This window comes from Cupressus sempervirens, chromosome 6 (genome assembly GCF_028749045.1).
Source record: "Cupressus sempervirens isolate cs-2001-9-10 chromosome 6, ASM2874904v1, whole genome shotgun sequence".
Lineage (NCBI taxonomy): Eukaryota > Viridiplantae > Streptophyta > Pinopsida > Cupressales > Cupressaceae > Cupressus > Cupressus sempervirens.
This window is the reverse complement of record NC_143123.1, coordinates 126,959,154-126,972,552: the sequence shown is the minus strand read 5'-3', so window position 1 is coordinate 126,972,552 and position 13,399 is coordinate 126,959,154. Positions and strand designations below refer to the sequence as shown.

General features: G+C 33.4%; 1 protein-coding gene across 2 annotated transcripts; it reads left to right on the top strand.

The window, feature by feature from the left end:
• Positions 1-474: 474 nt before the first annotated feature.
• Positions 475-7,253, top strand: LOC149551553 (serine/threonine-protein kinase STY13-like). 2 transcript variants are annotated; one of them, XM_089787046.1, is made up of 6 exons: positions 475-1,225; positions 2,448-2,580; positions 2,804-2,999; positions 5,314-5,438; positions 5,556-5,714; positions 5,965-7,253. In XM_089787046.1, the coding sequence occupies exons 1-6, from the start codon at positions 1,023-1,025 to the stop codon at positions 6,286-6,288; spliced, it is 1,140 nt and encodes a 379-aa protein (XP_089643172.1). In that variant the 5' UTR covers positions 475-1,022; the 3' UTR covers positions 6,289-7,253. The 2 variants fall into 2 exon arrangements, with proteins under 2 accessions (XP_089643172.1, XP_089643173.1); XM_089787047.1 differs by lacking the exon at positions 475-1,225 and adding an exon at positions 2,274-2,292.
• Positions 7,254-13,399: the final 6,146 nt, after the last annotated feature.

The window sequence follows — 13,399 nt, the reverse complement described above, 5'->3', positions numbered from 1 at the left end:
TATTATTATTTATAATTTCATATACTATTTATCACAAATAGCAATTTATATTTGTCTATTATAATTCATTTTCTAATTTTACATTTGTATATATATTATACGTACCATGTTTAATATAAAACTAAGATAAACATATTAAAATTATCAAACCATCATTAAAAAAAATCATATAATTGATAGGAGTGACCGTCAAATTACAGACCTGGCATCCATACATTGTCAAATGATTCCCTTTTATGCTTTCTTCCCTCCATGTTGGAGGTTTGAAAACTACGCTATAGGCCAATTTATACGCTTATACTTATTCAAAGGTCTCGTACGTAATGAAATATTGTCAAAATGCTATGCCACGTGAGAGTCCACTAAAATTCGCCAACCAGATCGAAGGTGTGCGGAGGTCTCATGGCCATTCAAATCCCTTATAATTCTCCTTCCTTCTATTGGGAGGATTTCAAAGTGGGGAAGATGATGGGATTCAGCAAGTCACAGTAATTGATTGTTAAACTATTAATCCTATTCAGTTAACCCACAATACTTTCTAGGTTGCTTATGACAGAGGAATAATTGAACATTGATCTAGGTAGTTATAGTTAAGCTCCTTTGTTCTAATAATGTCTAATCACATTCTATAACAACAAAAAGCCTACCCCGATCAAGTCTTCTAGACGCTGCCCGCTTAAAATTCTCTGGGGTATTTGTAAATGCAAATGAAGTTATTCGCGTCCCTGGCCCTGAATTGGGCTCTCGTTATTCTTATTTAGTTATGGAAGTTTGGGAGTTCGAAAGTTGGGCAGTTAATTCGCCTTAATCCTCACATCCTAACATTGAAGATACCTTGTTCATGCATTGTAGCCAATACCCACATAAGGTCTCTGACGATACGTGTATGTAAAATATGAGATTCTGTGACATTTCCGAATTGGGTTCTTGTTTTTCTTCTCCTTGAGCTATGGAAGTTTCAGAGTTTGAGTCTTTGAATGTGAGAGTGAAGATTTTCTAGGATTTTCTAGGTACAGAAAGACATGAATCTGGAAGAAGAACAATTCCTCTTGTGCAAGCAATCTGGAAAGAAGTCTCAGGTACTACCAGACAGGTCAAAAGAAGGCCTCCCAGCTTCTTCCGTCTCTGAATTTAAGCTGGCTGAACACCTGTTGATAGACCCACAGTTGCTATATATTGGCTCCAAGATTGGAGAAGGTGCCCATGGGAAGGTCTATCAGGGAAAGTATGTACTAACTCTAAACCTAAATCTTCCTAAAGGTGTTTATGCTTTGGGTATGAAAACTTTTGTCTCTGAATGACTGGTATTGTTATTTATTCTCGCATCATGCAGAAGTGTTAATTTCCTCAACTCTGACTCTTTTTGAGAAGTGTTAATGCTTTAGGTCCAAGAAGTTTTTGTTTCTTCAAATTCTATTATTTTTATTAATGTTCTGCGACACTCCGTTGGTCCGCAGATGTGTGAATTTTCTGATTAGAAAAATACCCAAAAGCCATTATCGCAACAAGCTGCCGAATTTGAGTTCTCCGAATGCATTTTATTCTGGCTGTTGGGATTCCTTTCATTTCATTTAATGCACAAGATGGAAAGTGAAACTTCTGTTTTGAGGGCACAGAACTCTTCTTGTTGAAAACTTTAGGACTTATAGAGTGGATAAATAAAAGTTATGTTAACATCTGCTATGGTGTATAATCTAATCCGGTTTCATTTTGGACTATCAATTGCTGCTGAGAGCTTTTCTTCTTCTCTCGAATTCTTCTAAGTCAGAATAGGTTAAGGCAATGAGTTTCTTCTTTTTTATCGTCATAATATCTTTAAATATTGGGTTTGCGCTGGCTAAGTTTACATACCCTTTAGGTTCTTTCCTATTCATTTTACAGCCCTGGAAATTTTTTGTGTCCAATTTGCCACTGGAACTTCACTTTTTCAGAAATTCTTCCAAGCGTTACCTTAAAGATCTCAGAAACCATTAGGGCGGAAATGATACTCAACCTGCAGTTTAAGAAAATGCAAGATTATTTCTGTTATCTTCATCCGACTGAAAATTAACAGATAATTAGGCGTTTAATCCTTTACATCTTGTTTGCCACTTAAGGTTCATATAGAATGTGCTCTAAGTTCTTCTGGTCTGATTACAGGTTACAGAAGAATATTTCTGGATCCTTTTATAATCTTTAATAAATTTCGTGTTTGTTTTGAGAGTCTACAGAATATAAACTAAGTCTCTAATCTTAAGGTCAAAAAAACTTGTAGGTTGTGGCGGGTTTGTACCGATTCGATTTTGTACTAAGGTGAAGGTGGTGTTTTCTTTATTCTCTTTTATTGCCCTTTTGATAACCTATGGGTTTTGTAAAGTTGTTTGGTATGATTACTAACTACAAATATTGAAATATGCTGACCATATCATGAGTATGTTTTGCTAATCTGGATTGTTTGCCCTTCTTAGGTACCGAGATGAGAATGTTGCTGTCAAAATACTGCACAGGGGTGACACACCTGAAGATGAGAAAAAACTCGAGGCACGATTTCAAAGAGAAGTTACAATGATGTCTAGAGTACAGCATAAGAACCTTGTTAAGGTAGTTGATTGATCATTCTTGTTTTACTTATTTCTTGGTTTGATTTTTTCCAAAATCTTTCAATGAAAATAAATTAGTTTTGTTTGGCACAGAGGTTAATTGTTTTTGTTTCTAAAATACTACATTTTGGGTACTCTTTTTTAAGTTTTTACTTTCAGGTAGTTTTAATATTCAGTGCACTCCATTAGATGGGTGAAAGACTGACACATGGTGTTGATTGTAGTTCATTGGAGCATGTAATCATCCATTCAATGTGATAGTCACCGAATTGCTTCCAGGCATGTCTTTACGGAAGTACATGATGAATTTGCGCCCCAATCGAATAGATCTTCACATTGCAATAAGTTTTGCTCTTGATATTGCACAAGCCATGGACTGTTTACATGCCAATGGGATTATTCACAGGGATCTAAAGCCTGGTAATCTGATTAGCCTTGCTCCTAACTATATGTTTTTTGATTCTATGAAATGCTATTTTACTTGCTTTCATAGGTTTGCTTGTTTTCCGAGTCTGTGAAGGATGCATAAGGAAATTTGAATTCATTGATTTGTAACAAATTAAAATTTGATTGCAATAAATCTACTATATTCAGTGCTAAACATGGCTATGGACATGATTGAAGGCTTTTTCTTTTTCCCTCACTTGGTATTATTTATCCTGCTAAGTGCTCCCTAGACAATAGCAGGGGAACACCTTGAGAGCATGTATCTTCGTCATGGCTCTTAGAATGGATTGAAGATGTTTGATTTCAACAAACTATATTATACTCTGGTCTACCCAAAATGATAAATTCACTGTCATGGATGTTCACACACGCACACACACGCACACGCACACGCACACGCACACGCACACGCACACGCACACGCACACGCACGCACGCACGCACACACGCACACACGCACGCACACACGCACACATGCACGCGCAGACGCGCACATGCATGCACACACGCATGCGCACACACACACACACACACACACACACACACACACACACACACAGAGCTTTGGCTTCTAGCTGTTATCGAAGTATGTAGGCTGCTTTCACACACACATTCTATTGTACATTTCTGTAACAAAAGTTCAATGCATGGCATGAAGCTAAATGCCATCATTATACAGCACTCTTTCTTAACTAGAATTTTCCGTTCCTTAACGATTGAATTTTTGATGTGTATCAATGCTGAATCTTGCTGGTAAATTTATGATCAGCTGCTTCTCATGGAGCTTATGCAATCATACAGTTCCATGTGCATTATGATCATAACTGGACTGAGTAGGGTCCATTGTTAGATCCATATGGGGAAAAATGCCATGTTGGTAACTGCTAGATCATTTGAACCTGTTTAGCAGTGCACTCTTGTTTGCTATAAAAGAATAGATTCATAACAGGGAAACTTGTTTCTGAATTGTATCATTCTTCTAAGCTATAAATATCTCAAAATTGTGTTAGCTAATGCTAGATTATTGGAACCTATTTTGCAGTTAAATAGATTAGATCCATAAGAGGAAATAGGAAAACTTTATACTGTTTTTTAATCATTATGCAAAACCATAAATATCTCAGAATTGTGGTGGCTACTGCTAGATCATTTCAACCTGTAAGCAGAAAAATCATATTAAATTATAATGTAAAATGTTTCCTAGAAACTTAAAAATGTTAGCTTTTTCTATATTTTCGCTCAATAGCATACCTTATTTCATAATATTGTGTGTTAAAGAACTTCATATGTTCCTGAATGTGAAATGTAGATGGTAGATCTTTGGAGGTGAAATATTGACCCCTAGTAGAATTTGGAAGATGGGAAAAGAACTCAGAAAGAAATCAACAAATTCCATTTACTAGAGACCAGTTTCTCACAGTTTAGGCCATTTTCGATGACACTCCTTGCACCTTTCCATATGGTAGATAGTATTCCTTTTTTTCTTTACCATTTAGTTGCTGACATATGTTGTTAATTCATTTCAGCGATCAAACTCTGGCATAAATTTATCTCTCCTTACCTGGCCCGCCCCTTTTCATCTAGAAGGAATGAAAGCTGACCATGATTCCATTCAGATCTGGATAACAGGATCAGTAAAATCAGAGATTTAGGAAAAACAGATTCATTTTGACTTCTTCCACAATAAGCTTAAATATATCTCCAGCCAGTGATACTCTTAAATTGTCCAGCCACGTTGCCTTGTGGTTCAATTAAGACGGTCTTACAGATTTCTCATGGCAGAGGACATACCTGATTTTAAGTTATGTTGGTTCTTTTAAGGGTAATCTATCATAAGGTTAAATTTTGATATATTTACTCATTGTCAAGGCACTTGCAAAAGTTGATTGAATGAATTAAATAGTTCATTGGAAGCATCTAAATGACAGATTCTAAGCTAGCCTCTCTCCTGAGTAACAGCCGCTACAAATTCCTTAAAAATGTATACATCTTTCAAACTGCAAATTATCATTGCCCATGATTAGCATGCAGTTGGCCTCATAGTTTCATGTGCCTGGAAACATTATCCCAAGAAAGAGGGAGCTTTGACCTAAATTACTCCTTGGGAGCACATTGAATGAGATGCTGCAATAAATGTATAGCATTAAATCAATATAATGTTGCTCTCATAAATAAAATAAAATAAAATAATAAATTGAAAAGCTTGCTTGTAGTTTATCAACTAAACTACAATTTAATTACTAAGGAACATCTACCATTCTGATTTGACTGAAACTGATGTTTGCAGACAACTTGCTGCTTACGGAAGATCAAAAATCTGTCAAGCTAATTGATTTTGGCCTCGCAAGGGAAGAATCTCTGACAGAGATGATGACTGCAGAAACAGGAACATATCGCTGGATGGCTCCCGAGGTTTGGAATGTCATTTGAATCTCTTCTAAGTTCTTTTTGGATAGCATATAGTGCTGCCAGATTTATGTATAAAATCCACCCAAGTTGGAACTGGTAACTAAGTTTTACTTGGTGCAGCTGTACAGTACTGTAACTTTAAGACATGGTGAGAAAAAGCATTACAACCTTAAGGTCGATGTCTATAGCTTTTCCATTGTTCTCTGGGAGTTGATAACTAATCGCATGCCCTTTGAGGGTATGACACACTTGCAGGCAGCATATGCAGCAGCTTTCAAGGTAAAGAGACACTTTGCCATGGAATTGACTAAGCATTTAATGCTAGGTTTTAGATTTGTCTGACGGCCTTATGGACTGGGTGAAATTGGATAGAATTAATTGGCTACCTGTCTTATGGGAGCATTTTAGTTAAAAGGGCAAAACCTCTCCCATACATGCTAGGTGTTTTCATTTTAGTGTTTAAATGTGTATGGGTTTAACACATTAATGCTTGAATCTGATTATTATCTTATTGATGTTAATGTGTCAGCAAGTGAGACCCAATCTTCCTGAAGACCTACATGAGGATCTGGCATTTATTCTGCAGTCTTGCTGGTCTGAGGACCCAAACATCCGACCATGCTTTGGACAGATCATCCGATTATTGAATACCTTCCTCTGTATTCTTCCTGGACATCCACAGCCTCTACTAGTGTCAACAAGGAGCGCCGAATCTCTGAATGGATCACCTAATTTTAGGCTGTTGAGAGGAAGTTCATCAGAGGATGACAGCATAGCTGCAACAGCAAGAACAAAGAGGCGGTTTTCTTGTTTTGGTCAATGCTTTTCCTTCAGAAGAAGTAGTGGCACCTAGTGCTAGTAAATTCAATCAAATGCTTGACATGTTTACATGTAGAACTGTCTATTCTACAATGAGGAATCACAGGACATATTTTTGGGCATCGCCTATGTCTCCATGCTCTATGGTAGTGCTCTAAGAGGTACTACAGGGAACTGAAAGAGTGACGGCCAAAAGAAATTGTGGAGCCTTCAATTTTCTAGACTATTTGGAGATCTAAATTTTCTCAGTACTCAAGATTCATCCTGATCTGTGAACGGAAAGTGGAACATTGTGCAGTTCTTGAGCTATAATCATGTAATTAACTTGTGGACTATTTGAAATTGCAATGCAAATGGGTATGCGCCATGAAGTGACTCTGTCTTTGTGTTATTTGATCAAGCTTTACAGTCGCAGAATTGTTGGATGCTATAGAATGGATATGTATCAGCTACTATCAAAGTTAACCATGGTATTTGAAAGTGGAATAACTTACAAGGTCTGAAGTGTAATGGTGAAAACATACTCAGACTTCAGCAAATGCCATTCGACCATGATTTTGATGTGACGTGAAACATTTATTTTTATATTAGGCAATACAGCCGAGATGGTCGATCTGATGGAATACACAGAATGGCGGTGAAGATTTCTCAACATGTCATCTGAGCAGCAAATTATGTGTGGACAGTGGACAAGATCTCTTTAGTTCTTATAAATCAAAACCCCTTTAAGACCAAAGGAAATATCAAAGGCCTCTAGATGTTACCTGGTGCATTGTTGCTAGTTGAAAGTTTTAGACATTGCTTGGCATCTAGCATTTTGATTGAAATAAACAACATTAAAAGGTGTTTAAAGATTTCTTCCTCTGTGGATAGGGAGGTGTTTAGGATTGTGGAAAGAGCTTTATCACTCTCCTTTAATAATCATGCCTTGATTCTGTTTATACTGAGATGAAACAAGGTTTATTTATATTAGAATGAAATAAGGTTCAGTTTGATGGATTCCTTGTTCGTCCAGGCTGCCCAAGACTGAAGAAATCAAACCTTGATCATTCAGGGGGAAGAATCCCAGGCTTAACCGTTAAACCTTAACATGTGATCAAGATCACTGTTAGTCTACTTGTGCTTAATTGGGCTATGACAACTGCATCACCAATGTTCTACAAGTGCAGACAAATCATACCAGCCTAACTAAATTGCTCCAAAATAAATATGGACAATGCTGAATCTTAAAAATACAGACGATTAGAATTTCTTTTCACAATAAACATGGCACATAATTCATATTTATCATGATAAATCAACTGAAAATAATATTCAATTTTTTAAGAAAAATGTCTTTAAATTTATTTTGAAGATAAATAAAACATATCATAAATATGCACAATGACAAATTGACTGAGTAAACACACTTTAAACACTAACAACATCATTTTAAGATTTGAATATGTTGGGAACAAGAGAAATTGACATTATAAGAAGAAATTGAATCTAAACTATGCTTTGACAATTTTGGAGTGAGAAAGAATGATGACAAACATATTTTTGCTTATACATATGTACTGATTTAATGCTGAAAATTTCTCACCTCTGCATTAAATTCCTTAAATCTTCAGCCTATTGGCTAATAAGATATTACTAACATTAAAAAACACAATCCATAAGTGAAACTCATCCATTATCGTTACATATAATATAACCTCAGCATGACTTATCCTTTATCATTATATAATATTTGTTTTAATAATAAAAGAGTCATCAGAATAGAAAGTACAGTCAAAGCACTATCATGCTATAGTATAATCATATAATCTCATGCCAATATCCTCAACTTCAAGTAACATCAAAAATTTGATATAAGTTTTGAAAAGCTAAAAGAAATTCATGGCGAGAAAAGGATAAGCTCAAAAAACACTTTTTTTTTTGAGAGGATATGGAAGATACTGATTCCTCTTCTTTTATGAATCCACTCATCTAAAGTGAAAGCTCGCCAAAGATGATCACCATAATGGTTATCATTTTCAGCAGGATCAACAGAAAAAAGAGCAGATTATCTTTTGTAGTGGGTATCAATAAAAGAAAAGTGCAAATTTGATTAAGAAGCTTGTGATAAAGAATTTGAAAGTAGAAGGCTTCATTCATTACTAATTACAGAGAGAATAGTAGTAACTTGTAACATGCCATGTCAGCAAGAAGTAACAATTTACAGTCTTGTCTTGTCTGCCCAAGATATTCGTAGAGACCCATGAAAAGATCAGCTGCATAATGGGAAAACAAGAGTGTTTGTCCCATGCCCAGTGGCCGGACATGACGTGGCATTTTAATGAGCTCAAAAAGCACGCAACAAGGTTCTGGTCATTCTTTCAAGACGGTATCAATAATATCCAGAAGCATCACGTGTTGAACGTGGATTCTTACGTGACGCCAAAGCCCTAATCATTGATTCAAACACAAGAAATAAAAGTTAAAAGTAGGTATTCAAAACACTAGCGTAGATCTTGTCAAGGGAATGGGATGGTTCCAAATTTCTTTGTAGTTTGACTTTGGGTTTTTGTGTTTGTGTTTCCTAAACAATTAAGTCTCTTTTATGGGAATTTTTAATATTTTAGATGATCTGAAGTAGTGAATAGTTTTTGTATTTTTGATGGAGGGTTTTATATCAATTTGGTTTAGTTAGCTACTCAATCTTTGGTTAATACTAAACGATGAAGAGGTTGGAAGCTTGGTTCGAATTGTGATAGTTTCTTATAGGTATGAGGGTATGATGTAATAAGGTCTAGCATTATTGATCACTTTAAAAAAATTATTTGAGGGTTATTTATTCCACCAAATTTGTATGGATCACAATCTGGATCTCATCTCTCATGATTTTGGAGCCTTGTACTTAGCAAGATTTAGATTCTTAATTGACTCATTTATAACCATTCACTATAGACTAAAGACTAGACAACAATGTGATTGCACTTTTTTTTTCTTCCTTATTTTGTGGTGTCAAATTATTGTTGAGTATAAATATTTGGAGAATGATACTACTCAAATCTTATAACGTGTTGAGTTTTTATTGGTGTATGAATAACTATTTGACAATTGTGGTCTCATCTTTTATGACGATGTCATTTTCAAGTGTATCAATAATCAAAACTTTTTTCAATTAAGAATTAAAGTTGATAGTATCCACCCAACCAACTTTAAAAAGGACATGATCATAGCCACATCCTTCGTGTTATCAAGTGGACACACTTTTTTCTAGTATTTTATTGTGAACCTATCAAATTCAATCAAACCTTTGCATTATGACAATTTTTTTACATAATTTATTGATAAGATAATGGAGAGATTCATTTCTTTAACATGTTCTATCTAGCATATAAGAGATTAAGCTACATTTATATTTACATTTATTTTCTTAATAAGTGAGATTTTGTATAATGGTAGGGATGAAACTATTTTAGAAGGTTGAGGTTTGAGAATATGGTTTTAACACCTTAAAAAATGATTTAACAATATTATTAAATTAAATCAACTTGTTAAAATATTAGAATATAGAAGTAAAATTTGTTAGGAATAAGGTGTCTCAACCTTGGATAATTCCTTTTCTTATTATTTGTTTTGTAAATGTATTTTTTACAAATAATGTAATTAAGTGTGAGTGTACATGTCTAGTTGGCATGTTGATGTGTCACTCCACTTGTATGTGTCAACATCTTGAATTGTGTGTAAGGACATCATCGCTGAAACGATTATGACATATTCCTATGATGCATAAGAGCTATCTTTGGAAGATTTGATGATGGGTGAAGACGTGAAGACATGTGGCAATTGATCATTGAGTACTATACACTTGAATCTCCATCTAGCGCATGGGGTTTCGAATTTTTTTTTTGGTTCCCACTTTTCTAGAGAATGGTAAAACCCTAATACAGTTGTTCTTTGGGAGTTGCCCTAAAAATGGAAAGCGCATGATATAAGCATTTTTAGGGTTGCAGATGATAGAGAGTGAAAAAGTGTATTGTTGGTTGCTATTGGATTTGGCTTTCGTGTCCTAAAAGAACTTGCATTGCAAGTGTATTGTAACCTTTGTGTTGAAGATGATACATCATGCAGGTTTTGGAGGGGTGGGGTTGTTTTACCAAAAGGTTTTCCCCCACCGACATATCTTTGTGTTTATGTGTTTTTTCTCTATCTATTTTCTGTATTCATGGTTGACTACAATATTATTGTTAACATAATATCGAATATGAAATTGTAAGGATTTAATAGGAATTTGCACAATGCTTTCCTTAAGAGATTAGTGTAGGAAGTTGTTTTCGTACCTGAGTTTCCTTACAAAAATGTTAGTTATGATAAACATAATTAAAATATAAGTTTTTTGGTAACCAAAGATTAGTGGAAGAATTAAGGTTTACGTGTAAATTGGTAATGACTTGAATTCATACTCTATAACCAAAAATAAAAATAAAAATAAATAAATAAATAAATAAATAAATATATATATATATATATATATATATATATATATATATATATATATATATATATATATATATATATAATTTGATTAGTAGTATGGTGAATATAATAAATGTACAACTACTTATATTGTTTTGGTTGGTTAAGTTACTTCTTAATGTTGTATACCTATTTAGGAGAGCTTTATGTACTTGAAGGATATTCTACAATAGGCACAACAAAGACACGATTTATAGAGAAATGTTAGATTAAAGAAATTGAATATCAAGTTCATGTGGATAACTTGTATCAAGATAACTAAACATCCAATTTTTCATTAATATTTTAAGATTTTTCTTTAATAGGATTCAACAACTAGATTCTTAAAAACAATATTTGACAAAATCAAACAACATTTCAGAAAAGCTTAAATCCAAATTTCATGAAGAGATAGATAGAGACAAAGTTTTGTAGACCAATTTTGTGAGTAGGGGGACAAAGTTAGACAAAATGCTCAAACGATTCCTTATCCTCGCAAAAATAACAAAGTTAAGGCAATATTCACAACAATTTACTTCAATTGCTAATTAGTAGTTTAGAGTGTAAGAGTTTATAGTGTGCTCAATTGGGGTTTGGAAATTATCTTATACGTGTATAGGTGAATAATGAAGTACATTCACTTGGTATTTGAAAAGGAGAAACATGCCATTTTTTTTGGGTCATTGATCAAGTTGTGTTTTTGTATAAGAAATTTATAAGTAGCTTTGAATTGAAGAATGTGAAAGTTGTTTACATTAGGCCACCTCTAGTCCTTTAAAAATTAAGATGTAAGATTCAATTTCCCCACCTCTTCTACCTAATGTGATAAAGTAATCCAAATTGTCAACATGCCTCTAACTCATGTGGTAGCATATCACATGTGGTACGGGAGGGTGTGTCATGTCAGTGTCACATCAGTCATGTCAGCATCACATCAGGATAAAAACAATCTAAAGACTAAAGACTACATTCCTAGTTGGCTCATAAAAATCTATTGAACTTTACAACAAATTAAAGACTTGGACAACACTTTGTTTTGGGCATTGATTTAATTGTATTATTTTGTCCTTGTCTTGTTCTAGATTGGGAGTATTCTTTAAGTTATAGGTGTGTGGGAATAATTGTTCTATGCTTTGTGGTGTTAAGTTATTGTTAAGTAAAAATAATTGGAGAATGATATATAAATTTCATCTTATAATGTGTCAAGTTATTATTGTTGTATGAATAAGTAAAATATAATTGTAATATCATCTTTTATGATTAGTCAAATGTTGTCAAGTGTATGAATAATTAAAGTTTCATAATAATCAAACATTTCTTTTAAAGTTAAAGTTGATGGGTATCCACTCAACCAACTTCAATGAGAACATCATCCTATGAGATCTATTAGATTTCCACAATACATGCTAATGCTTTCAAATTTTTGGATTCGATTGTGTATAGTTTTTCTACATCAACGTTTTGGATCATACTACATGATCCATCATACTCTCTAGCATCCTAATGATGGATCATGTAGTATGATCTGAAACATTGATGTAAAAAAACTATACAAAATCAAATCCAAAAATTTAAAAGCATTAGCATGGATTGTGGAAATCTAATAGATCTCATAGGATGATGTTCTCATTGAAGTTGGTTGAGTGGATACCCATCAACTTTAACTTTAAAAGAAATGTTCGATTAATATGAAACTTTAATTATTCATACACTTGACAATGACTAACCATAAAAGATGAGATTACAATTATAGTTTACTTATTCATACAACAATAATAACTTGACACATTATATGATGAAATTTATATATCATTCTCCAACTTTTGTCTCTAGCATCCTGATGATGGATCATGTAGTATGATTCGAAATGTTGATGTAAAAAAACCATACACAATCGAATCTAGAAATTTGAAGGCAACAACATTATTCTAGGTACATCCTTGATGTTATCAAGTTGACACATTCAACAAAAATTTTTGTATTTCTTGTGAACGTAGCTTCAACAAACTAAAAGTGAGTCTTAACATATATGTTAGATTTTGACTATTAATTTTTTAAAAAAAACTTATGAAAGGTAAACTTTTGTTTAAAAAGATTGCCAAATCTATACATTTTGGAGGATTTTTTAATATAATTTATAAAAAGATGATGAAGAGATTCATTTATTTAACCAGTTTTGTCTAGCATATAAGAGTTAAACTAGATTTAAATAAATTGTTGAAGATTGTCTTAATAAATGAATTTGTGTATAATGATAAGGGCTAAACAATTTTAGAAGTGTAAGCTTTGAATAAAACATTTTAGCATAAAAAAGATCTAACAATATTTTTAGTTAAATAAAAATTAATAATATATTAGTATATCAAAAGCTATTATGTTAATTATGATAAGCACAAATATATTTGAAAATATAAGATATTTAGTCAAATAATGATTAGTGAAAGTATCAAGGTTTATGTGTAAATTAGTAATAACTAGTATTTAAACTCTAGAATGGATTTTTTCAACTTTCATTCCTTTTTTTTTCGTTTGATAGTAGTATGATGATCATTATGAATGCTCTTAGTCTTAGAATGGTTTAGTTGTTTAAGGTTGCTTGAGTTGTTCACTCAAATAGGAGACTTTTGTGTGCTTGAAGGCTATCTTACATTAGGCACAAG

Bases quoted from the DNA above. Each gene is read 5' to 3' on its own strand.
- LOC149551553 (XM_089787046.1), top strand. From the start codon at position 1,023: ATGAATCTGGAAGAAGAACAATTCCTCTTGTGCAAGCAATCTGGAAAG. The intron at 1,226-2,447 runs GTATGTACTAAC...TGCCCTTCTTAG, and splicing joins GGGAAGGTCTATCAGGGAAA to GTACCGAGATGAGAATGTTG. The intron at 5,715-5,964 runs GTAAAGAGACAC...TTAATGTGTCAG, and splicing joins CATATGCAGCAGCTTTCAAG to CAAGTGAGACCCAATCTTCC.